At 37.4% G+C, this 27,757-nt stretch overlaps 1 protein-coding gene across 3 annotated transcripts in view; it reads left to right on the forward strand.

Annotated features, from left to right (window-relative positions):
• Positions 1–2,122: 2,122 nt before the first annotated feature.
• MDFIC2 (MyoD family inhibitor domain containing 2) overlaps positions 2,123–27,757 on the forward strand; it is a 101,477-nt gene continuing 75,842 nt past the window's right edge. Inside the window, exons 1-2 of one of the 3 annotated variants that reach the window (XM_070576816.1) lie at positions 2,123–2,706; positions 3,279–3,366. In XM_070576816.1, the coding sequence (XP_070432917.1) occupies positions 3,279–3,366 (88 nt within the window). In that variant the 5' untranslated portion in view covers positions 2,123–2,706. The remainder of the gene's footprint in view (positions 2,707–3,278; positions 3,367–27,757) is intronic. The other 2 variants (XM_070576818.1, XM_070576815.1) reach the window with 2 other exon arrangements.

Genomic DNA, 27,757 nt, shown 5'->3' on the forward strand with positions numbered 1-27,757 from the left:
GGTCTGAATTATTTAGCTTATTATTTCAAATGGGTGCAACGAACATAAGTGGGACAGGGAATTCTTTTAAAAACATGTTTATTCTCTTTGGATTCTAGCCAGACTAGCTTGACTTCTGAGGCTGGCCTCTCACTTTTGAGCTTTGTTTGGGACTATCTATTGTTTCCCAGTCTGCCCTGCCTAGGATTCATCAGATTTGGTTTCTTTCTACTTGCTACCATCAACAGTGGTTCATCTCATTCATCCCAGGGTCCAGTTCAGCTCAAGAGATTAAAATTCCAATCCACACCAGTCTCCATCACCCAGATGGAGAATTTTGTGGCCCAAGTACCTCTCTAGGGGGATGAATAAATGGTTTAAAGGTTGGCATCAGTATGGCCAACTTAATGTCCAACTAGGACACTAGTGATATAGAGTTGATTTGGGAAAAAGTGCTTGGTGCCTATTTTGATCATCTTTACTGACAAAGTAGATGAATATGATGCTTATTAACATCTACAACTCTCATAAAGAATGATTGCTAATACTCACAAAGACAGGAATAGAATTCAAAACAAGTTGTCTAATTTCGAAAAATGGTGCTTTTCAAAATGAAAGAAAATCCCATATAGAAAACTCAAGTAATGGCACACACTCTTGAAGACAAAAGCCAATTCAAAGGACAAAAGCAAAATCAAATGGAACTGAGAGGCTAAACAGAAAAACACGATAAACCAAAACACTAGAAAAAATCCAAGTGTTAGGACATGTTGAAAATTTATTAGCCCATATTTGATATTTCCAAATTAGAAATGAATTTTATCTTCATAAAAATTTCCTCCTCAGAACAGTTGTTGCAAAAGGATTTTAAAATTTGCAATTTTCTTAATGCTGGGCCACAAATAATTGTATAACACTAAGTGCAAAAGTAAAACAAGTGGAAAATATGTATAAATCAAGAATAATCAAAGAATAAGCCATAATCAAGAGCAATCCATACAAGCTTCAAATCCTTGTCCACATAAGGATTTGAGTTACGGGCTGCGCTTGGGTCAGATCATTGGAAAACAGTTCAGTTGGACATCAGTAAATATATAAAAGTGATCACAGAATCGGAAGAAAGGCCTCACGATAAACCCAGAAGCATTGCAGTTCACAGGAACGGGTTCTCTGCCTTAGACTAAACTATTAAAGGAATTAGTTTAGGTCTCCAAATGTATGAAGCAAGGACATAAAATGTTGTTACTATAGAAAAGAGACAACCTACAGGAACTTTGTAGTCAGGTGTATCCTATGACTTTGGGACAAAGGAAAACACTGTCGTTTTTGATACGCTGGATTTGTTTATTCAACAATTATTAATCTATAGGTGATCATGTCAAACACTGAGCAAGATGCATAACATACTGAGATAGAGGCTGACACCTCAAGGGGTTTAGGGTCTTGTCGGGAAGCTAAGACATGTTTACATAAGACTAAAATGGAGACAACTATACCAGGAGTCCCAAGTCCATCCCAATCAGAGAAGGGAAAGATCATTTCCAGACCAGAGAGATCAAGAAGGCTTCAAAGTGGGAGTGGAGAGGGAATTTTGAGGAAATATTTCTGGAATGTTAGATGCAGGTAAGTTTAAGGAACAGCAGCATCACAATTAGCTTGGAGTAAAAGGTTAGTCACCTCAGAGAAATCTTAAGACTTTGAGCCACAGTTTGAAAATTACGTTATAGAATCTGACCATTTAAGGTCTTCCTTAGCTCTCTAAAGAATCTGAAATTTATCTTATTGATAATGGAAGGAACTGAACGTTATCTCACTGATCAAGGCAGTTTTTAAAGACTATGGAAACTGGGAGCAAAGTACAATGAGAAATGAATTGGGAAGGGAGGTGAAATGGACACAAGGTGATCAGATAACAGATCGTGGTCCAGGTAAAGACACTGGAGGAAGCAAACCATTACGGGACAAAAAATAAAGATTAATTTCCAAGGTAAAAAAATGACAACATTTAGGACTGTTGGACTACTTACCAGCCTGCATACCTAAGGGTTATGCTTTTTTTGTTTTTAACCTTTCTTTGAAAATAGTGTTATCTTTGACTGAGAATCTAATGACAAATCCTCTTTGGAATGTTATTCCAAATCCTTTTTGGAATATCTGCAGACTAGCAAAAGAACTTGAAATGTTTTCTTCTTGCCTATAAAATATTAGAGAAACTTGCTTTTCAAAATATCGGCTGCAGGATGAACTTCCAGAGAATAAAGCTATAGAGGTTCCCTTTCCTTTTCTTTTTAACCCAAACAGTCTGTGTATATTTTTCAGTGTATTTTTTTCTACACCCTTTAATATTAATCCTAAGTGATGAATGGCGGCTGTGGAAGGAAGGGGACTGAAGAAACTCTGTCAATTTGAAAAGAGTTCATTATTTTTACTCTATTTTGCAGAGTGTCATTTTAAATAAGTGCTAGCCTGGAGAAGGTTTTTATTGTTTTGAACCACAAGCTTTATATTACCTTAAAAAAAAAAAACCCTCTCAGCCGCAAGTTGGATGCTTCTGGCAGCAATACAAATCTAGCACCACCCAGGGAGGGAGTGTATTTGCTTCTTCGCTCACTTCTGGCAGGGTAGAGGAATGCTGGACATTGAGAGACAACAAGGAAGGCTGCCCAGAGCATCGCCACGCTGCTCCCCGGTCCCACGCCTTGGGCCTCCTCCTTTTGGAACACACAGGTAAGTATACTGAGGTGCTGATTCAAGTGGAGCATCCTAGCTTGTTGGTTGCGTGCCATGGAAGTCAAGTGCAATGCCGTAAAGGGGCATAATAGGTCTCCCCAACACCGTCGGGGACCTCAACTTGACCTGGCTTAGGTCGCAAGGTTATTATTTGACCCAATAAATTGCTAAAAAGGTTCTTCTGTGTTTTATTGTTACGTTATATCTTTTTCTGCCACTTTGCAGCATGCTTTCTATAGACCATGAAAAAAAATTAAAACAGCAACTGAATGTTTTTTACAAATCTGTAGCTAGTTGTTAATGTTATTCTTTCGTCTTCAGAAATTATAAGATCTTATAGCAATCTTTATTGGGGAAAAATGAAATATCATATAAAGTTTAGTTTTCAATGTCAATGTTTTAAAATACTGCACGTGGATAAAGGGAAGGCTTAGCATTAGACAGTGAACTGAAAAACTACAGAGATAAAATTTCCTATAGCACGGCAGTAGTCTCTAAATATAAAGCTCAATGTTATAAATTTGGGTTCTTAATGAATTTTTTATATCACAAATTCTGTTTCCACTTAGATGTCAGAAACTGAGTCGGAAAAGATAAAAGTAAAAACAGCTGAGCATTTTGAAAATGATAAAAATAACATTTCTTGGTTGAAGGAAGGTAAGTCCTCTTGCTGTCAACTTTCTATCAATGTGAAAACTGTGCTTTTGTTTATAAACAAGAGATAGTGTGGGAGAAGGAGGAAAATGCCCCAGCAGTTTAGATGATATTAGTATTTCTGATTTTCCTTTTTCTTTCTTTTTTGGGGGGGAGAGGGCTAAGTGGTAGTTTGAGGCCCTTCAGTATTGAACTGTTTCTTGTATTCCCTGTGTCGCAGTAAATATAGATTAATTGTTGGTAAGACAATACACATTTTCAACACAGATATACATTATCTGTGGGGTTCTTGTCGTGCTGTAGAATTTTCTCCTTTACAGTCAAGAAGACTAAAAAGTTGAGGACAAGTATTTTTTAAATAATAATGACAGAAAGGCATGCACGCTGTAGGAAGTAATATCTACAAATAGAATCGCCATTCACTGCAATTAGAGAAGCCGCTTTCCCAGGGGACAATGCTGTCGGCCACAGGCACAGCGTGCGTTAAGATGGTTGCCTGAAATACACACACAAATCGATATGTTCTCCTATGGAATACAAATTTGGGCACTTTTGAAAAATGTATAAACTCATGATTGTTTACTAGAAGGTTTGGTTTTATAATCTTTTCATTTTGTGAACAGTTTTAATGTCTCTTAAAGGAAACTGATTTGATATTTTATCGAAATAGATATATGTGTCTTTTACACTGTTTCAAGAATCCATTCACTTGTAGAGACAGCTCTTACGTGGTTATCATCTCTCAAAATTGTTTTATAAGGTCATAGGCATCTTTCATAAATGTCAAGTAAGGCCTATAACACCAAAACAATAATAATAATATCAACCACACTGACAATGTGTATTAATGATTATGCTGAATCGTCATAGCAACCCCAGGAAGCAGTAATTATTCCTAATTTTCAGATGAGAAAATAGAGGCTCAAGGAGTTTAACTAAATTGCCTAAAATTACAAAATTAGGAAGTGATAGAGCTGGGATTTGATCCCACACTGTGTGACTCCACAGCACGTGAATGTAACCACCACCTTACACTGTGTTCCACAGGAAAGATGTTTCCGTTACCTGTCAAGGCATGACCTGTGCTCAGAAGTTTTCCTACAGTGCTTAAATCATCACCTCCTCCTTCCTGCACACCCTCACGTTCATTCTTATCCTTAATCCTGCCCTACCCTCACCCTCATTTTAAAAATGTTTACCTTTTGTTAAAAAGATCATTCCTTCTGCCCTATGGCCCAGTAATCAAAATTAATAGCTGGAGCTCGTCTCTACTAGAAACCCTATTTTAGGATAAAAGTTGGTACAGACATGAAGTATTTGAGGAATCATTTCCTTCAAAAAGTCACAGGGCGAGAAAATTCTCTAACTTCTCTCTATAAAAAGATCTTTAAATAGAACATTTTGAAAAACAATGTTGAAGTAAGAAATTGATCTTCCTTTGTTTTACTTGTGAACCCAAAATCCGTGAAGACAGAGATGTTCTTCACAACTACTTTGTGTTATTTATATGATTTCATTTTGCTTTAATTGCTCATGCTATAGGTGTCTCATCTAGAAATAATGATGAAATTGGTAGATTAATCAACTGTTTCCTGAAGAATTTTCTTTTTAAAAAATTGTGTCCGTTAAGTACAATTTAGGCATTGAATTCTTATAATCTGTAAATGCTAATTTCCCAGGTGACCTGTTTTATCCCATTTGGACACTTCATTTAAGCTACGCTCAAATTATATGTACTATATTTCATAACAGGAAATTGAACTAGATGCTAGATGACAACATCTTAATTGGGAATTATCAGGATGAGTAGGTTTCGAATTTAAATATCTCTTTTTTTAATGTTAAGAAAAAGCATATATGTTGCTTTGTTAAAAAAAAAAAGAAAAAGAAGGCAAAATGGTGCAGTGGAAAGACCACAGCATTTGAAGGCAGGCAGGCATGGTTTTTAAATCTGAGCTCAGCTATTCCCTACTTGTGTGACTTCGCCGTGTGACCTAACGTCCCAAGCCCCAGATTCCTTACCCGGGCACTATAACAGCTCTTTGTGAATTTATGGAGAAGACATTTCATTATTTCTCTTTCCTTCCCTCTTTTTAAAGCATGCTTCAAAATAATATTATGTCTTTCGAGAGCCTGGTTGACACTTTGAACAATATGCAATAGGAATAGCACTGTATATTTTTATAGTATTTTATGTAAATTCCTTCATTTGGTCCCTACAACAACTTGGTACGCAGTAGTAGTATTGTCCCCATTTTACAGACCAACGGACTGAGGCTCAGAGAGACTTTGGATCTTGCTCAAACTTGCAGAGCTGCTCAGTGGCAAATAGAATCCTGAACCCGGGTCCTCTAGCTCCAAATTCTGTTCTTAGCCTTAAACCGCTTTATCACAGTGACTTCTCCAACAGTTATCAATCACTATTTTAAATTTATCAAGCCCTTTCCCCTTTAAAAAAAGAATGAAATAGATGCTTTAAAGTTGTTCAAAAAAGTTGTTCCTGAATGACAAAAGTGGTTGGTTCTCACACCACAGTCTCTTGCCTCCCGCTGGAACTTCAGCTAAAAACTGCCCATTGTGAAAATGTAGGGAGTCACAGCAATGCCTTGTCAGGGCTGGAGCAGGCACCCACTGCGACAAGCTACGTAAAGCACAGAGTGCAATGTAACCTCAGCAAGAATATCGCCATCGTTGCCAACCTCGTACTGATAGTCATTCTAACTTCTCATCCTCAAACATTCATTCAGTTTATCCAATGCGATTCAACATTTATTAATAGCGGCATTACTGGAGATAAGGCATGAGTGTGGTAGAGAAAAATTTCAAAAAAAAGAACCACAGTCTCGCAGTCAACAAGTTTATTATGTAATTGTCTTGCTTTTGCCTGAAAGCTAAAGAAGCTCTGATTTGCCTTCCACTTTTCCTTGGACGAATCATGGGCCTGATGGCCTCAGCAATGGTGTCAAAGAGCCGTGTAAGCCACACCCACAGCTGTTATCAAAAATTAGGATGAACAGTGTCTGAGAAACACTTTGGCAGACCTGAAAATGCACTCATTATAACATTAATTGAATTCTATTTTACCTTCTATCAAACCATCAGGCAATCCTGTACCACTATTGGTTATCTTGCCTTTAAATTCTAGACTTCTCAAATTTTGGATTTATCAGATTCCTGGGTCCCAAGTTAAGGAATTCAGGAGGATACAGGTGGAGCCCAGGAATAAATACTTAAGAGCCAAACAGGTGATTCTGGAGTAAAATGTCCAGGGACTAGACTTTGGCAAACCCTGTTTTAAGACAATCAGAGAAAGAAAATGTGATTTTGATATAGGCACCAGGCAAGAGGGGCTGCACTGTGCAACTGTGGACCACGGTGGACCAGAAAGGCCAGTGTTGAAGGCAGTCATGATCTACTTGCACAGGAGGAAAGAAGGAGATAATGCTGGAGCAGAGGCACAAGAGGCTGGAATATGCCTGCTTTGGAGCTAGGGAAATGGGCAGATTGGCTAGTTATTTGTGGATGGATTAACTCAAAACGAGGGGGAAAGACAGACTGAGTTCCAACTATAGTTCAGTAGTTGGACACGGATTCTGGGTTGTCACTCCAGGTCTGAGGACCAGGACTAACATACGGAAGAATGGTTTGGGCATATAAATCTGTAACTGGTGTGTAGAGTGGGATGGGGCAGGCAGAGAGGAAAGGCGACAGCAGGAGAGATGATGATGGCTAAGACAGCAATACATTCAGTAGCCCTGAAGTGAGGAAAACACGACCTGGATAAAAGTCATAACAAGGAGAGGAAGAAAATAGGCCTGAATGTGAAAAACTTTATGAAGGAAAAATTGATATAACATAGAAATTGGGGGGGAAATTACAGGTGGAATAAGATGGCATGTAATACCCCATTAAGCCAGGGAGCATTCTGGGTAAGCATTTCAGTTCCTGCACCTAACACCATTTGATACGGAAGAGAAATATCAAAATGAAGGGATGGAAGCCTTTAAATTGTTGTCATTTGCAGTTTAAAATCACAGCATCACCACTGTTTGAACTGCACACAGTTTCTTACAGTGTCTCCCGATTTTTTCAGAAAAAGTTGGAAATCCGGGTTTCTATGTGAATGCCCTTGGTTTCTAAAGGTTAAGTAATAACAACAATAACAATAATAAAGTACCATGCACGACAAATGAAACCAGGTTCTGTGAGTCTATTTCAGCCCATAGGCTACCAGTTCGTAACTTTGGTTCTAAGAGATTGTACCTCTAAACAAAATCTATTACAATTTCCTGAAAACCAATTTTCCATAAACATTACTACACTGGCACATAAAATAAATGAATATATGTAAAATATTTGTGTATGTATAGATATACACACATATTTATATGTATGAGCAAAGTCAAGAAATTGACTAAAAAATGTGAAATTAACAACATTGCAATAAAACCAGCCTTTAAAAGACTAGCTACCTATAATTGTTTTAGTGAAGCTTTCTCTTTATGGGTGTAACAGATAGAGGGACAAACAAAATCATCCTGAGTTAAAAATGCAGCCTCAAAGTACCAAAGTGTAGTTCTGTAATCTTCTAACCAGGTGTTGACTCGGTCCAATAACTGCTAAATTGCGTAAGCCCCCAATGGGAAAATTCATACTTAGAGAAAAGATTTGATTAAAAAAAAAAGGGAGTGGAGGGCCATGAACAAGCTTTTTTCCCACCTTTCGTAAGTGCCAGGAATAAAAGAGTATGGGAGAAGAGAATTCTGCAGTTATTTTGAGCTAAGTATAGCTTCTGTTCTATAAGCAATGACATGGTGACCATAGTCTTTGGTGATTTCAGAATCATCATTTAGATACATTTTAGAAGAAACTCCCCCAAATTTACCTAGTATTGATGTAGAGGGGTTGGGTCATCAGTGACTTGGCATCTTGAATGCATTGGTTATCATTTAATCAGAATTAATGAACATTAGAGACTGATTATCCAAGATACTGCAAAATAGCCTAGAGGTACCTAAAGCCGTGTTCCAAAAATTCCCTTCTCAATATAATGTAAAACCTCAGGTCCATAATACAAGAATTCCATCTCATTCCTGACCAATGTCTGTTTGCAAATGAGATGGAGAAAGTGAAAATCTTACCTCCATTTATTGACATTCGTAAGTTCACTGGACTTCCCTTAATTTTAAGTGAAGACAATTTACTTTATTTGCTCAAAAAATAGTTTCAGATCATGAGCATTAAGACAATTTCAAAATATGTATTTTATTCAATTCAGCAACCATTTGATGAGGCTCCTCTTGAACTCACAGACAACATGTTAGGTAAAGAAACAAAGATGTCAGACAATGAAAATGCCCCCGTTCCTGCCCTCAAGGAACTCGTGTATTTAAGTGCTTTATTTTAACGAGTAAATATTAATCCATGTTAATTCCCTCACTCAGATAATTCTCATTTTTAAAAGGGCTCCTTTTTCTGTCCAGCTTAAAAATTAAGCCACACTAATGCCTATTTTAAATTGTTAATTTCCACAAATAGCATATCATGAGATTCCTTTTACATGTATACGCAGGAGGCAGAATCATTAGCTCTTATTTCTGTAGTCTCCATTACTTGTGAAAATGTGTTACCTAATAACCAAATTACAGGAGAGAAAAAAGTAACAGCCAAATAGAATGCTTTTTTGTTTTTAAACATAGTTGAAAGGAGAAATTAGATGTGAAAATATGCCCTGGCAAGTCATATAAATAAGTAAAGTAAGCATAAGAACAAGATAATTTCACAAGGGCAATTGTTTTTGAAGCTTTGGAACAAGAGGATGTGATAGAGATGGGCATGGGGAAGCACTTTAGAATCAGTGGTCAAGGAAGTTCTAAGGGAGAGATATCTGAGTTGACACTTAAACGACAAGGAGTCAGCTGTGCAAAAATCTTGCAAGAGTATTCCAACAGAGAGAAGAGCCTGTGCAAAGATAGGATGGCTCAGAATGGCTGGATGGGAAGGAAGGAGGGGTGGAAGGAAGGAGAAAGGGAAGGAAGCTAAAAGAAAATAAGGGAGGGAGGGAAAGGAAGGTGCTTAAGTTGGAAATAATGTAGGAGCTTGCTGGCCACAGTCAGGAATTTGGATATTTTTTCCTAATTGGAATTAGAAGCTACTGGAGATTCTAAGCAGGGGAATATAAGCACTCCCTTATATTGTATGAGGTGAAGAGCGTACACAGAAATACAATAGAGGATATTGTAGTTGACTGAGCAAAAGATGATAAATGTAGGATAAAACTGTGAAGGTGAAAGAGGGAGAATAGGATTTGGGATCTATTTTGGAGGTAGAGCTGACTGAACTGGTTGGTGCCTTGGTGTGGGGCAATAGAAAGAAATGAGTTAGGGCTGACTTCTGGCTTGAGACAGTGCATGATGATAATGCTGAATGGATAAGAACGAGAGAAAACTCGGCTGGATACGAGCAGATCTGGGTCGGTCAGGTTAAGGGTGAAATGCCTAGGAGGCATCCCCAGGAAAATTGTCAGTTGGGCAATAGGATATATGAGATCAGTTGTCCACTCTGAGTAATGTTGACAGGGAAATTCTGCTAGAAATTTTGCTCAGACCTGAAGATTGAGAATGCATCTGTGGATGGGGAGAGTAAAGGAAATGAAACAAAGTTTCAAGTAGAAGAAATGGAGCAGAAAAGAACATTTCATCCTCAAAGAAGTGAATGAAAACGTGTGGCTGGAGCATCTTGACCCAAAATAAAGTTGGCATTTGATAAGTGTGGGGAGTTTGCCCAGGAACAGAGCCTAGAAGCTTTCATAGACCTTGGCCAGCATTTTGAATTCCAATAAACTCTTTACCCTGGACATACCTTACATACTCAAAAGAATGTAAGATAAAAGACTATCAAAGAATAATACACTATTTTAAAAATTTAGCAATTACAAAATGAAGCTTTAACAGTTTGTATTAGTCAGGATTCTGCAGAAAAACAGAACCAAAAAGATGGATAGATACAAAGATGATAGATAGATAGATACATAGATAGATAGATAGATAGATAAAGATTTATTATGAGAGACTGGCTGACATTATTATGGAGGCTAAGAAGTCCCAGGAGCTTCTATCTGCAAGCTGGAGGCTCAGGAAAGCCAGTGGTGCAGTTCCAGTCTAAGTCTCAAGTTCTAAGAGCCAATGATGTAAATCCTGGTCCAAGTAAGAAGTTCTGAGAACCAGAAGTGATCATGTCCAAGGGCAGGAGAAGATGGATGCCCTACCTGAAGCGGAGAGAGCAAATTCGCCCTTCCTCTGCCTTTTTGTTCTATTTAGCCTCTAATGGATTAGGTAATGCCCATCCACATTGGTGAAAGTGGGATTTTCTTTAATCAGACTACTAATTCAAATGCTAGTCTAGTCCTAAAACATCCTCACAGACACCCTCAGAAATAATGTTTTACCAGCCACCTTGGATCCCTTAGCCTAGTCAAGTTGACACATAAAATTAATCATCACATAGTTCTCGAGAGGAAAGTAGCAGACACTGATTCTAGCTCAATTAATGAAAAGAGGAGTTTACTGGAAGGCTTGGAGGTGGCTCACAATCTAGAAAGAAAATCCAGGTCCAGAAGAGGCAGAAACTAATCTAGCTCTGGCGATTCAGATAACAAGACTTAACAATATATTCAGGTCAACATTCCCAGAGCAAATAAGCTCCACATGCTTTTTTGTCCTCTCATCCCCCTATACTCATGATTCTAAATCCCAAGGAAGAAGGTTCAGTAGCGTTGGCCAAGAGTCGCCCTCCTGGCTAGGCAAGGCGGGGAACCTTGACTGACAGCACCACAAGACTACACATAAAGGGAGAGAGGTGTTTCTTTACAGGGTCCTAGCACCAGAATCAGGGATGAACAGATGCTGTATGGCCCCAAAATAATGTCTATTCTGAGAGCCAGTACCCATGACCCAATTTCCAGTACTTTTCTCCACAAGGGATAATATTTTCTTAAAAATCTGACATGTGCTGTTGATGGAGTGCTCCACATTTCAGGAAGGAGAGTACTTACTTTAGATGTATTGGCCTTCCACTGAAGTTCAAATGTCAGATTTTGATTCTCTGATAATCTTATTTTATGTTTAGAAAGTTCAGTAAAAGATGAGATCTTCTGTGTTCTCATAGGTTAACAAATTAAATTCCAGTGGCACATTCTACAGCTGACGGTTGAAATTTCTTTCCAAGTAAGCCTATAAAGTAGTAAGTTCATTTCTTATAAAATGATGACGTTGATCCCAATGGAATGGAAGGCCTAGAAGATGCCATGTCAGCCTTGAGACTATGACCAGATGAATTAATCAGTGCAAAGTCCCTATACGTTGTTAAACAGCAGATTTAAAGACTCTCTTTCAATGATGATAGGGCAGTACATCAAATCCAGAATGATCTTAGCTCACCATTATTAATTGCAATTTTATGAACTAGGAGAGAAGCAATCTGTAGAGACTGGGAACTGATCTCTCCCGTCTCAACAGGAAGAAGAAAATCATAGATAACTAGAAACTTCAAGACATTTACTCCTTTCAACTGAGATGTCGGTAGACTTATTCATTTTCCTATATGTCACAACAGCTGTTGATGTGGTACACTTAATCAACATTAGTATAAAGAGCAGTCTTGTAGTGAAAGAAAAAAAATGCCTCATGTTCTATGCCTCAGGAATAAGGACATTCCATTTCTTGTAAATTCTACAAAGAGATACTTTATTTTTATATGATTATGGCCCATTTCTTTCAGCTTAGGAACAGCATTTAGAGGGAATATACTCTCTAATAAAATGCACCTACACTAGGTGTTCACCAGACCATTAGTAAAAAAAGGAATGTGAACAGAGCAAATGAAGACATCACTCTACAGGCATAAATCACTTCAACCATTTTAGTCATTATTTAAGCCTGTCGGAAAGTAAATGTGCAGCAAAGATGAAAAGCAAGGGCAATGACAGTAGTTTTGCCAGTGTATAACTTCAAGAAAAAATGGAGAGGACAACTCAGAGAGGCGTAGCGTTAAATAAGACATCAGGCAGTTCTTCGTCTTGAGCTGAAATTCCACACCAATACGATTTGAAAAGAAACAGCTACCTTGCGGAAGTTAAGAAAGGCGCTTCATGATGTCTAATCTCAAATAACAGACAATAGGAAAGGAAAATCTACATGTTAGCTCTTCTTTCATGTAACAAATTTATTTTCTTTTTTATATTTAGAATATTCACCATCATAGATAGGAAATAATATTTATTCTAGAATTAAAAAAAGATATATATTAAGACTAAAGCATCTTGAATGTGAATTTCATAAAAATATTGAAAGTTTATATAGACATATATATATATATTATATATATATATATATATATATATATACACACACTCATATACTTAAATCTATAAACTTTTCTGGAGAATGAAAAATATATCAAAAGTTATTTTCAGACCACAATTAATTAAAAAAAAAGATTCCACTCTAAACTTATGTCTTAAAACTAATTTCTTAGACCAATAAGTGAAAATTCAGATCGCTAAGACAAGCCATTCATACTATAAAAGAAGCATTTGTTGTATAAAATAATATAAATTAAGTAACCCAAATCAAGAAATCTTTTGATTTCCTGCAAGGAACAGACTTACACAAATAATATACTATGACTACCGTGCTCAAGGAACTTATAATTCAGGTGAGGAAACAAAATAGCAACAACACATCCTGTTTGCCATATGATTCAGACAAAAGCTAGTTCTTCAGCTGTGTTTGAAATTCAGTAGAAAGTGCACAACCAATCTGGATGGAATTTGTCAGTGTTAAATTTCACACACCAAACCATATGAGTACAGCCAATTCCTTAGAGACACGCAGGTTTCCCTTGAGATTAAAACAGAGCTTGTTGGTTTCTTTTTAATGGATTTAGCAAATTTGGGCTAAAACAACTATACTAAAAAGTCACTTGAAAAGAGCAGGATTCATTTAAAAATATTAACTTAGATTTCTTACATATGTTTCTTAAAAGATTTTTATGTAAATACTCTTTATTACCCAATCTTTTTTTCTTTAGAAAAAAAAGGAAAACAATACCTTCATTTTAAAATGAGGAAAAACAATAACAGAAAGAAATAGATATACTTAATAGATAGTAAGGGAGCTCAGTTTGCCAAGGAAAATTGCTAAGTGAATCATTTCTTTAGTGAGGAGGGAAAATTGCACTAAGGACTTTTTTCTTTAGTAACAACACAACTTGGAAGCACAGTATATTTATAGGGTATGAATACATTGGAATGTCCAAATTCAGTACGCTACTAAACCTCTAAATTCTGTAGGCCAACCCATTAATTAGGAAGCAACATTCAGGCCTCTGAATTCTAGGCCAAATTGCCAAGTATGAGTTCTGTAACATAACTTATTCTCTAATAGAAGAATGAACTTTTTTCTTCAGTTTTACTTAAGGGAATCGATCTCATCTTGGACTCTCCTGGATACAAGTAGCAGAAATAACTTGTTCTCATCATTTTAAAGACCAAATTAATAATGCTAATTAGGAATCAAATTTAATTTTCAAAAACACCATAGAGGGAAAAGTTACATGGTTAAAATATATATACATATTGGTATTATATATATATGTATATAATACATACGTTATATAAATAACTATCTTACTGAAACAAAATAGTTTATTCCTTCTTTCTCTCTGGCCTTCCAACAATACATTTTTTTACTATCTTCTATTTGTAAGACAACATAGTAGTTTCTGAGAGAGAATCAAACATATATAACACTCAAGGTACCTGCAATTAGTGTATGTGTGGTGTTGCAGGGGGAGGGAGTAATCAAGGAAACTTCACCATAAGTCAATAGATTTAAATAAAGGAAAAATGTTAAGCATTAAATTGTTAATTGTTCAAGGGTAAGGGGTATCTGGCTACTTAGCTCTGTATTTGAGCATCCAGATAGCCCCTGGAGCAGAGCAGATGCCCAAACATGGTATAAACACATGAATGAATAAATAAATTTCAAGGATGATATGAGATCCAGAGGTAGGAAAGAGCACAACCAGAATTCAGAAAAATTGGGAATTTAGCTGGGCTGTAAATTATGAGTAGAATTTCAATAGACAGTAGCATAACAAACTGATGGAATATGATGGTTTAAAGTGGACACAGAAAAGTATGTCAGGTGTTTAGAGCACAGCAGTTATGTTTGGCTGGAAAAACGGTATGTATGGGAGAACAGGAAATAAACCTTGGCTACATTATGAAAGGCTTTTAATGCCAGGCTGAAGAGCATAAACTGAATGTTCTAGAATGAAGAGAAGTTATCAAATATATCTGGGTTTGGAGAGGGAAGGCAGGCAGGACCTAAAGCTAACAGAATCAACTCTGTGCTTTAGAAAACATTTATCGTTTGAGGATCTTTATGAGGATGGGTTGGAAGCGTAGAAACAGAGATGAAGGGTAGAAATAGAGCAACCTGTTGGAAGGTTGTTGCATCTACAGATGAGAAAGAATGATTTCTAGATTGGGATACTGGTTGCGAGGGCATTGGAAACAAAGAGACTAGCACCCAAGTGTGCTGACCTCAAAGCCTTGGCCATGGACTAGGTATTAAGGGGAAGGAGAGAGAGGGAGTTTATAGAAAGCCTCTGGAAAGAAACTGGGATTGTGTGTCTGTGTGTGTGTTTGTGTGGCCTTATGTAAGTATTCTATGTTTATTTTAGAAAAATTAGAAGATGAATATAGCAAAAAATTATCCCAAATTTCAACACCCAGAGATATCCACTGTACATCTTTTCTTATATGTTTTATCTCCCCATATCAATGTGTATGTGTGTGTTTGTATACACACACATATGAAGTAGTAATTTTAATAAAATCTGATGATGGAATATATTTAATATTGTGTCTTCCTTACTCATAAATGAATATGAATACATTTCCAGATTAATAAACATAGATTTACATCATTTAAATGGTATACTCATGGTATTCCACTATTGAAATAATAAAATATATGTAACCAATTCCCCATTTTGAAATATTCAGGTTGTTTCAAAGTTTTTGCTTTTAAATTTCAAAGGAATACACTCTGCATGTATTGGAATTTCCTTATAAGAGGACTAACTAAAAGCACCTTGTGGAATCCTCACATCTTAGCTGTGGCATTCAAGTGACAGTTCACAACGTATTGCACATCAGCGCTTCAGTTCAGTTTCATAAAAGGCATGTGCAGAAGGCCTTATCATGCTCTCGTTTTACACTTGAAGAAAGTCAAGGTCAGAAAAGGTGAAATAATCTGGTTCCAAGTCACACAAGTAATAGACAACAGGACCAGGTCTCAAGCCAGATATTCTGCTCCCAAATCCAGTGCTTTTCCATCATAGACTCTTCTTTGAAATATACTCGAAGGTAGATAACCAATAACCCCTCATCTGCACTCATTTTGACAACTAAAATTAAAGGAGACTGGAAAAGTTTGGGGGAAGTCATACAGATGATGCATCTTTAAACCTATTATTCATTTAGTTGGATTCTCTACACACCTATTCTTCAGCAGTCATGGTGATTTGAATGGGAAAGAGGACTTAGTTATGACATCAGGCGAAGATTCAGAAGCTGACTTATCTACAGATTGTAGTGATTAAATAGTTCAGAACGAATTACAACTTTGTAATATTACTGCATTCATATTTAAGAGATAAAAGTTGGAGTTCAGCTCTCATAATATCCAGTCCTTTAAGACACAGGCAAGGTATAAGGATTAATCATTTTAATATCTTCCCATTGAAGATGGCTCACTCAACAAAAGACATGGCTGATGGAGGAGGAAAGTGGAAATCTTATTTTGTTTGCTGATCTTTGTAAAACAAGCACTTGAAAATAAAACATATCACATCAAAGTATGGGGGAGAAATAACTCCAGTGGCAAAATCAACTCTGATCAGATTAAGAAACAGCAATATATTTTTGCATGGCTAATAAACAGATCAAAAACCTGCAAACCTAAGGATGTTTGGATGCCAAATCTAACTTTAATTTTCAAATATCCCTATCTGGTCCTATCATCTCTCAAGTAAGAAAATTATATTACACACAGCCCTGTTTTTTCATATTCAGCAGATAGCACCCCATTGTCAACCTTAGATGTGACCTTGATTTTCCTTGTTATATATAGAATTTTAAAAAATTTGTTCTCTTAAATCTTTAAATAGTAGGATTTAGCAAAGAATAAAAGACACTACTCTGTAAAAGCTTGAAACCAGAGGTAAACATAACGTATTTCAGAGAGCCATCACGAATACTGAATCCATTGTATTTTTCAATCACGAATTGAATACAATTATCCTTTGGTAATCAGAAGCCCGTGAGTTTACAACAACAATATTTTTTAGTTAAAATTATAAACATTTTGTTTTTAGGTAATCAAGTGATACTTTACAAATCACCTGATTTCTTAATATCTCTCCCACAAAAGAGAAACAACAGCGATAACAAAATGCTGAAGGAAGGACTTTAATTCCTCGTTCTACATAACAGAGGAAATTAAGTCAAATATTTTTCTACCTTCCAAGAAGAAATTTAATGCAACTCGAAGAATTCTGATTCCACAAACACACTTACTGCTCCACACAGCACCCAGACATATGCAATAATAAGCATTCATATTTCTGTCTAACCAACTGAAACTATAGAGATTTTGTGAATTTGGCATTAGTAGTAAGAGAAAGTAAATGAATAACTTGGGTGTTAAACAGAAGTATAGTCTAATTACAGCCCTCCAGTGGCTCAAATATCCAAACTGTTCATTTCCACTAAGACAACCAGTCTTTTCGTGGTCTGTGGCAATTATCTTACAAGCTCTATCTCAACTTTCCCCAGCATATTTAAGTAAACAGGTAGGCTCTTTGGTTCTTTCACTTTGTTTTTGTAAGGACTCATTTTGCAGTAACTAATTACTCAGAGCCAGGCAAACTAATTTGGACATTTATTAAAATTGTCCAATATTAAATTCAACAAGCAGAGAATTGTGCTTAAATATAAATTGTTTGTTCTCTTCTTTAAAGTAAGCAGAGTTCAGAGACAAACAGGTTTATGTCACTTCAGAAGAACCATTTGATAAGGAATAATATATACTCTAATTAGTCAATCAATAAACATTGGTAAAGTGACGATACACTGGGAGGTATTGGACCAGAGCCTGGCAAAAGGCTAGACCGGAGAGGCAGATCCCACAGTATTCATTAGCCATGGGAAAGAAGTTGCTCTAAGGACAATGGGAAAATATTAACTGTGTTAAGCACAGAGAGGTCATTCTTAGATATGCCTTTTAAAAAGACCACTCTGGTAGCAGTGTGGATTGGAGAGGAGAAAAAGTGGATTGGTGGAAAGCAGGTAGGAGACCTTGCAGCAGCTGAAGTAGGAATTAAAAAGAATGATGATGTGAAGAAGAGAAATTTTGAAATGCATTGAGAATGAGAAAAGCCAGGACTTCCCGGTAAATTGGTTGTGAGGATGAAGGAGATGGAGACATCAAGGACAGCATCTAAGCTATTGAGTAAATGATGAAGCTCTTTGCTCAACTAGAAACACAGGAAGTATAGAGTATACGCCACCCGGTGTGAGTTAAATAACAAATGATTTTTCTTTAGGTTACCTTAGTTGGAAAAGTATGTTAACCACTGTCAAGGTGTTAGAAGTGAAGGTTCTGGAAATTGGAACTGAGTGTTTCTTGGACTTTAATTAACTAAAATGAGGTCTATCATATTTTCTGGTAGGCTCTGGAAGCAATAGTTAGTAGGGAGAAAAGTATCATGTTTAGAGTTTGTTTCATGTTTAGAGTTCTTTCTTAGTCAGGAAGAATAAGCTGAAGATTTGGAGAGGCAAAAGAAGGATAGGGTTTAAATTAAGTTTCACAGCATCTCATGTTTTAAATGACAACTTATTTGGGGATTTACCGGAAAAGGAAATCTAAGGTTCATGATAGGTGTAAACAACTCATTCATTTTATCTTTGCCTTGTTACAAAGTGAAGAAAATGTCTTGACGAGCAAGCCTTTCACCCTCTCTCCATCAGTAAAAATGCTGCTGCTTTGAATGAATTGCAAGATGTAAAACAGATTTAGGATTTTGTTGATCTCTTCAAAAAGTTGACACGCACTTTAGATGCAACCTTAAATGGTGTAGAAAGAGCTTGTGAGGTTTGCAAGTCAGGGTTGTTTCTATTTTTAAACACAGTTTAGCTTTGTCATTCCCATGAAGATGAAGGAATATAATGAGCAAGTATGGGCAGTAAGGAGAAAATAAAGTAGGGGATGTATGTTTTTGTTAAACTATATTCAGTTTCATAAAATAAGGTCTTATATCGAGAACAAAATGCAACATCTCTGCCCGAGATATTCCTCATGAATCAAAAGATATCATGGATCAAAAGATACAGCACTTTAAAATATTTCCATTGCAGTATTTATACCCTTGGGAATGATGCAGTCAAGAGTCGAGTCTTTGAAACCACACTGACCTGTATTTAAAATCTGGATCTACTACTAATTAAACATAGATCTTAGTCAAATCGCTTAACATCATTGAGTTTCAGTTTCAAAAATTATAAATAAAAAATAGTAAAGGTTGCTCATCAGACAGAGTTTGTTGCCTACCCATCATCCATTCTCCCCTTCTTCTTTTTTTTGAGGAAGATTAGCCCTGAGCTAACATCTGCCGCCAATCCTCCCTTTTTTGCTGAGGAAGACTGGCCCTGAGCTAACATCTGTGCCCATCTTCCTCTAGTTTATATGTGGGAAACCTGCCATAGCATGGCTTGCCAAATGGTGCCATGTCCGCATCCAGGATCCGAACTGGTGAAACCCGGCCTGCCAAAGCGGGACGTGTGAACTTAACCGCTGCACCACTGGGCCGGCCCCTCTCCCCTTCTTCTTAAGGACGCTCAATTTTGTTCATCAACCCACCTATCTCAATGTAATCATGCATTTCCAGGGAGGCGGGTTCCATTATGAGTCCCAGGAGTGGGATGAATTTTGATTGGTCTAACCCAGTGGTGGTGGTCCCATCACCCTGGCCAGTGATCGTTTCAGACAACAGTTTGTGAAACAATTCAGGACAATGAGATATGAGTGGTTGTCTGCTGAGAGCTTCTGGTAAAGGTTTTTGTTTTGCTTTGTTTCATTTTATTTTGTTTTGTTTGGGGGAAGGTGAGTTGGTTTGTCACTTATTTTGCTTTTTGGTTTGTTTTTGTTTTGTTTTGGCTTCTAAGAGTTCACAGGAAAACATTCTTTCCTCTTTTGGATGCTGTCAAGTCTTTATGTGATGCCTGAACATGGGGAAACCTCTTATTATCACAAAGGGAAGCAAGACTGATAATAAAGCCACACATAGAAACCAGAATGACATAGAGAAAAATGGAAAAATAACTGGTTCTTATAAATGTCGTGGAGCCATTGATTTGATCAATCCTCGAGCTACCCTATCTCTGAAATTGACTTGTGAGTAACAAATCACCTTATTTTTTAAGCCAGTTTGAGTTGGAATTTTCTGTTATTTGCAGCCGAAAGCTACTTTGCAGAATAAGCAATAATGAATGAACAGTACTGAGCACCCAATAAGAATGACTGTTATTATTATTTTACCTTTTTTCTGATAGTAACTTTTTAGGTCTCCTTCTGCCTTTTTATGACCCTTTTGAAGCCATCAGGGAATGTGTGGTTTCTTAGTCCTTTCTGTATTCCCCTACAGACCTACAGCAGTGTCTGTCAACAGTAAGTGCTTGTAAATATTGTCAAATTGAAATATAATTGAATCTAAACATCCTCACATATTGTACTGTAAGGTCTATTAATGAGCTAGAGTGGATAGATTTCACCAGCAAAAAGAGAGAACATTTTATAAAGAACAGTATGAGAAAAATCAATATAATTTTCATTCTAAAGAATGACATTTTTCATTCTAAAAAAAATACATTTCTATGAACTGAGTTTTAAATGCTAGAGCGATATTATTTTGAATTCTAAAGCACTGAGAAAAAGAAACTAAGAGGAGAAAACTTAAAATATGACAATATCCAGGTAAAACCAAGCTGTATCTGTAATAAAAATGGATAAATATTAAAAATTCATTCAACTGTTGCCCAAAGTACCATCCTTGATCTTATATTCATATTCCTGAGTGATAGCTTGAACTTTTTATGTTTGTATGCTCCTTCTTTCACTAGATAACTCTGCTCTCTCTCTGGCTTCAGAAGTCCCTTTAGGTCTCAATGTGTAACACAAAACTAAATAAAGTGATCAAATAGAAAGTAGTACAGTTAATTCTACCAATTAGCAAATATAACCACACTCATAAGAAGGTTTTCTTTCTTTCTTTTCAGTAAGGTTCAGACACTCTTTCATCTTTATTTTTTTTCCTTAAGACTGTCTGGTGAATATTAATATCATTTAAAAAAATCCTGTTACTTTTAGTGAAGTCAAGTGTTGTGTTGAAAAGAGAAAATGGGGGAAAAAGGAGCAGATCTACAACAAAAAGTCTCATTTGGAGACAAAAACCAAGCTACCACTGATTTACATTACTCTAACACCCAACTAAAACACAAGTGTTTTGTTTTCACGAACCTCTAATTAAAACTGAGAATTTTCTTCGATCATAAATATAGGCAATATCACAATAGTTTTATTTTATGCTTTTAAAACATTATTTGTTTAAAAAATAGTTTTATTTTATGTGTTTAAAACATCATTCTGAGAAGGAGTCTAGAGGTTTCACCAGGCTTTCATGGTACAAAAAATAATGTTAAGGCCTCTTGAATTAAAGAACACAAATGGGCAAAACACTTCCAGAAATCTGAAAAACAAGGGGCAGAGGCAGGTTTGGCCAACACTGAACATCTGCTCCTTCCATCATATAATTTGTTGGTAGGACCTGAGGGGATTCTGACTCCTAGTGACCCTGGGTGCAGCAGAGCAGAACCCTGCCTGGTGTTTTTGCGCCACCCTCTCACCTTCCAGTGCTGATTCAGACAATGCTCCACTGCAGCTCATAGGGTTTTCATGGCACCGCTCATTAGGCCATGTTGAGGTGGCGTTCCACATACCACAACTAGAAGGACCCACAACTAAAATATACAACTATATACTTGGGGGATTTGGGGAGGAAAAGCAGAAAAAAAGAGAAGATTGGCAACAGTGGTTAGCTCAGGTGTCAATCTTTAAAAAAAAACATAAAAATACATAACGGATACATAATACTCCTACTTAAAAAAACCACCAGCTTATGACCTTCTTTTCCCAATGTCTCTGAAACTAAAGCAGCCAGACACACACAGCTTGAATTCCGTCTTTGCAATTGCTTCCAGATTCATCCTTACTATCATTAATAGTGATTAACAGTAAGTAACAGTAATTGGGTTTACTATGTGTCAGGTACCATGGTTGAAGCTATAGCTATCAGGGGGAACAACACAGGCATAGTGACAACACTGAGAGGCTCAAGTCTAGTAAGGCAGATACTATATATTACAAATAATCCAGTAAATACAGTTGTTATCAATATTATGAAAGAAAATCCTAGAGTGTATGATCTTAATTCTTCCAGCAACTCTATGAGATAGGTATTATTATCTTCATTTCATAAAAAGAAGTTTGAATTCAGAGACATGAAGTAACTTGCCCCGCATCATAAGGGGGCCACAGAGCTACTAGTATAACAGGAGAGGTTGAAATACACAAAATTAATCATAAAATAATTTTATATTATATTAATGCTGACCTTCTTGAGGGAAGAGATCGTTTATTTATTTATCTTTGAAACTATCAGGTCTTATATGTGACAGGCAAACTTTAATGAATGATGACTCAATAAAAATAAAACACTGGACAAAATTTAAGTCAGAGGTGAAAGATGGGAGAACAAAAGATATTACACTCCTACATTCTTTCAGGAAGCCAAAGACAAGATCTGCAGACTATGCATCTTGGAATAAGGTTAGGTTCATCCTTGGTAAAAACAAACAAACAGACAAACAAAAAAGGGCCATTCTGGTGAGTAATGTTTACAATGGAGGAGGCTGTGCACGCGTAGGAGCAGCGGGTATATGGGACATCTCTGTACCTGCATCTCAATTTTGCTGTAAACCTGAAACTGCTCTAAAGAAATCATCTTTGAAATTTTTTAAACTATAAATAAAAAGGCAAGGGAAATACTTTATATTATTCAATATTTGATGAGCATCTACTATATGGTAACAAACACATAGCATCTTGAACTGCTTAGTTCTCATCTATTTCAGTGCCTCCTAGGAGTACTGTGTCGACGAGGACTCTGAGTGGGATAAGGGTAGCAACACTGTCACGAGTACCAGAGGGGAGAAGGACAGCACGTTTGCCAAAGATTTGCCATTCTTGGCCACTGATCTTCCCAGCAGTGTGCTAAGGGGATTATCTTGTCCCTTCTCAGGAGAATCTCAGAGTGTAGTGGGAGATAATGCCAAAGAAAGAGAAAACATACAATACACTGTGACAAGTACAGGAACAGAGCTATGTTCAAGATTCTGGGTCAGTCCAGAGAAGTGAGACAGGAGTTCTGCTTGGAGAAATTAATAACTCAATTTATTAGTTATAATGATAACAATAAGAGTGTACATATACTGTATGCTTACAATTCACCTAGCACTGTCCTAAGCACTTACATGTTTTAATTCACTGAATTCTCTCAAAAATCCTATGAAATGGCTGCTATTACCATCTCCACCTTACAGATGAGAAAACTAAGCGCTAGAAAATGTAAGCTAACTTGCCCAAGATCACACGGTAGGTGGGGAAGCTGGGTGCAAATCCCAGATGGTCCAGAGCCCTAGAATGGTAACCAGTAAAATATGTGAAAAATACTTTTTTGCACTGGTATATTTCCTACAGAGATAAGTAAAATAACTTCAAGAACATTCTTTTCCTTAGTAAGAAACAAGTAATTTGGAACGATAGTGATTTAAATTCAATCCACATAATATTGTCAATGAAACTTCAAAAACATGGATCAGCTATACCAATTCCATGTACCCTTGATGTTAGTCATTCTTCAAGGACAGAGATTGTTCTTTTTGGTTTTGTTTTTGCTTTTTTTTTCCAGAAAGGTTAACAGAGTTTTGCAGGAAATATATGAAAAGTCTACTAAAATTTTACTAGTTTACAATTTGGAATTGAGCTAACCTCACTCTATAAAATCATAGGGCAGGATTACAGAAATAAATCATAGGGATTAGCAACAAGAAATATCCTTGCCTTGTCACTTTTCCTGCTAGTCAACCTTCATTAAGTCTCTCTAATGAGAAAAAAGCTATAAATGAAGCACAACGTGACCCTTGCTTTCATGGAACTTTAACCAGAGCAAGTTTACAGTTTTAAGAGTTGCACTCGTGAAAACAAGTCTAATTGGGCTTTAAAACCAAGTTCAGTTCAGGATTTGAAAAAGCTGTTAGCCGGTATCTCTGCCACCCAAAGGAAACGGCAAGGAAAACAGTTTGGTGAGAAGGTAGGATGGTGGGAAGACCAGCGATCAGGGATCAGAAGCAGAGTTAATAATCTTGCAAGATTATTAACAGCACATATATTAACTACTTAATTTTTGACATTTTACACATTCTTTTAAAAATATATTATTTACTCACCACCCAGATTTAACAGATGTTAACATTTGGCCATATTTGCCTCAGATCCTTTTTCTTTTCTTTCCTTTTTTTTTTTTTTATTTTAAGAAATAAGGATCGCTTACTCTTTATTCTCTCTTACTCTGCATGAAATTAGCATTCTAACTGGAAACCCCCTTGAAATTCAGACACCCAAACCCCAACTCTTATTATGATAATAACCACAAAGAGCCTGACCCAAGACTCAATTCCTTTAATCTGTGCAAACACCATGGTGGGGGGGGGGGGGGTGCACAGTGATGCCCATTATGCAGACGAGGTACAGACGCTAGGAGAGGCTGAGTCTTGCTCAGGCTAGTAAAAGACACGTGTGGGATCTAAACTCAGCTCTGCCTGTCTTCAAAGTCCTTATTCTTTGCACGTGACTACAATATCCGGGAAGAATAATGATATCCATCAGTCTCGACAGCAACCATCCAGTCTCAACTTCTGCCAAATCCAGGCCTCATTCATCCCACCATTACCAAGCACATACTATCTGCCAGGCACAGTGCATTAAAAACACAGACCAACCAAAGAGCAATCAATCAGAGGACTGCTGATTTTACAAGGCTTCCACAGATCTATTCCAGTGTCCTCCTTCCTGAGGAAGCTGGGATTCACGGGCATCTCCTGCCACAGGACCACTGATACTCGCCAACCACCTCGTGCTGCTGCTAGTGCCAAGATAAATGGATTCTGTTGTTTGATTATCAATCACCCCAAAAGCCATGGGTGGAGAGAATCCTACTGAGGTTCCCAAACCACTAGCCTCAAAAGCCTTGAGCTTAGGATGTATTCAACTGCTTCTTCAGTCTCCTGCTCCATTTTATCTTGTTACCAGGGTTAGTCTTTGCAACAGGCCTACCTTGGACACTGAATTGCTAACCTCATCTTTTATTCCCCCTTTTCCTACTTTGTACTGGTGAAACAGTATTAGCAGATTCATTTATTCTACAAATATTATGAATACCTCCCTTTTCCAGGTACTGTTCTAGGCACTGTGGAAGGAAAAAAAAAAATAGCCTCGATGTTTATATTTTAGTGGAGAACGATAGGCAATAAGCAAACAAGCAAATAAGTATACAGTATGTGTGATAATGAGAAGTGCTAAGGAGTGGAGACAGGGAGGGTATAAATAGGGTAGTGAAGGAAGGCCTCTTGGTTAGGTAACATTCTGGCAGGGACCAGAATAAAATGAAGGCAAGAGCCATATTTATATCTGGAGGGAAAGAATTTCCAGCATGGGAAACAGGCAAGTGCAAAGTCTCTGAGTCAGGAGAATGCTTGCCATGTTCAAGGCCAGGGAGGTAGGATGAGTCTGGCTGAGTGAAAGGAGTTAAGGCCACAGAGGATCAGAGGTTGGATCACAGAAAGTTTTAAATTTTAGTTCGAGAGGAATGGGAAATCATTATCATGTGTGGGTAACATGATCCGATTTATAAAATTTAGATTGTAGGGATAAGACATGTGGACATTTGGGAATTCGGTGGGAGAACTCATTAGATTCCATGTGTGTGGACAGATCTTCTTGAGTGATGTGTCTGTCCAGAAGAGCTTATTCCCAGCCAGGACGTGCCATGTACAGTTCACAGAGTATTGAAGTATGATCAAGGGGCCACCCACACTGGAATCACCCGAACTGCTTTTTAAAACTGAAGATTTCATGGGCTCCATTCAAGATAGGATGAACCAGAATTTCTGTGGCTGGGCCTAAATAATCTGTCTTTCAAACAAGTCCCAGTGAACTCCATGTGCAAAAATTTGGGACAACCACTGGAGTCAGGGAAAGCTTTGCAGAGAAGAGAACTCTTGAACTGAGTTCCAAAGACAAGAAAGAGTTAGTTTGTGGGGGAGGTAAGAGAGTAATGATGGTGAGGATCCCTCAGGGAGAGGAACCATCATGGATAAATATCTAGAGACATAAAATATCACCCAACCTTTAGATTTCTCCGTGTGATTTGACAAAGCTGGAGAAAGTTTTTTTTTAACTTTTACCCTATGCCAGGCATTTATGTGATCTCATTTTATCACCCCAATCACTGTGAAAGGGACTTTAAGGGAGCAAGAGTCAGAGAAACTAAGTGGCCTACCTAAGATTACTTGGCTAGTAAATGGCAAAGGCAGAATTCAAGCCAATGTGGTTTAACTCTGAAGCTTGTGATCTCAACCATTAATTAGACCGAGGAGAGTCAAATAACGAAGTTTGAGAAGTAACACAACAGATCAGGAAGTCCTTTGAATGCCTTTGTATAAGCCAAAGAATTCACATGTTGACACGAAATCCATGGGGGATTACTTTGAAGAAATTTATACTGGGAGTGAAATGACCAGATGTGAGTTTTGACACGTGACCTCGAGTAGCAGGAATATAGGCAAGAAGTAGTGATGGTTAGAACTAAGTTAATGAAAAACACAATGCCTTAGCTTAGCTCCTCTAGAAAGCAGAGCTTGAGGCAAGGGTAAAGTGCTGATGGCTTATTTGAGAGGTGCATACTAGGGTGGTGGAGGTAAAGAAATAATGTAAAAGCAGGAGGCTAAATAATGGCCACCCAGAGATATCACATCCTAAGCCCTGGAACCTATAACTGTTACCTTGTAAGGAAAAAGGTGTTTGTAAATGTGATTAAATTAAGGAACTTTATTTGGAGAGATTATCTTGGGATTACCTGGGTGAGCCCTAAACTCAATCCTAAGTGTCCTTATAAGAGAGGCAGAGGGAGATGTGACACACAGAAGAGGAGAAGGTGATGCAACCACAGAAACAGAGATTGGAGGGGAGAAGTCACAAAATTTAGGCATGCTCATGGCCAGCAGAAGCTGGAAGAGGCAAGGAATGACACCTCCCCAGAGACTCCAGAGAGAGTACAGTTCTGCTGCCACCTTGATTTTATTCCAGTGAAACTGATTTAAGACTTCCAGCCTCAAGAATAAATTCCTGTTGTTTTAAGCCACCAAGGTTATAATTTGCTATAGCAGTCCCAAGAAACTAATATAGTAGCAAGGAAGGAAAGGATGCAAAGCAATGGGATATAATGTATTATGCTGCCTTACCATGCTGGCCACCACTTTGCAAAGAACTAGAATCATGACATGACCTGGCAGGTGGGTTGGCAGGTTGGAGGGTGGAGTTTTGCAGCCCAAGAGACTTCTTGAGAAGGTATGCAAGGAGAAATCATACTCCAGAGCATCCCATGAAAGGAAAAAGGGTGAGGAGTTATGTGCCTGAGTGCGTCATCCAGCCCCTAGGCAACTACTCAAGAAACTTGACTCTGTACCCCATAGTGTGAATTTCATGTAAGTGCAGAAATAGAGGAGCTACTTGATGCAAATAGGACTCAGAATGTGGTACGAGAGACACATGCAATGCTGAGTCTTCGCCTCTGATTCCATCTAGACTGGGAGCTCACAAAGGGTGCCAGTAAGGTGATGGCAGGGTGACACATTTGGCAAGAACATTGTCAAGGGAACCTGAGAAGGTGTACAAGATTTGCATGCAACATAAGGGATAAGATAAAATTCAGGGATGTGTAGGAGATCAATTCAAGGGGACTTTCTGACTAATTTGCTGTATAGAATTGTAGTTAATCAAATAAGGATTGGAGTCAAACAGATTTGGTTTCAAATCTTAGTCCTACTGCCCACTCTATATGTGATCAACAATAATTCAATCTCTCAGAGTTT

The sequence above is a fragment of the Equus przewalskii genome, chromosome 15, assembly GCF_037783145.1.
Source record: "Equus przewalskii isolate Varuska chromosome 15, EquPr2, whole genome shotgun sequence".
Lineage (NCBI taxonomy): Eukaryota > Metazoa > Chordata > Mammalia > Perissodactyla > Equidae > Equus > Equus przewalskii.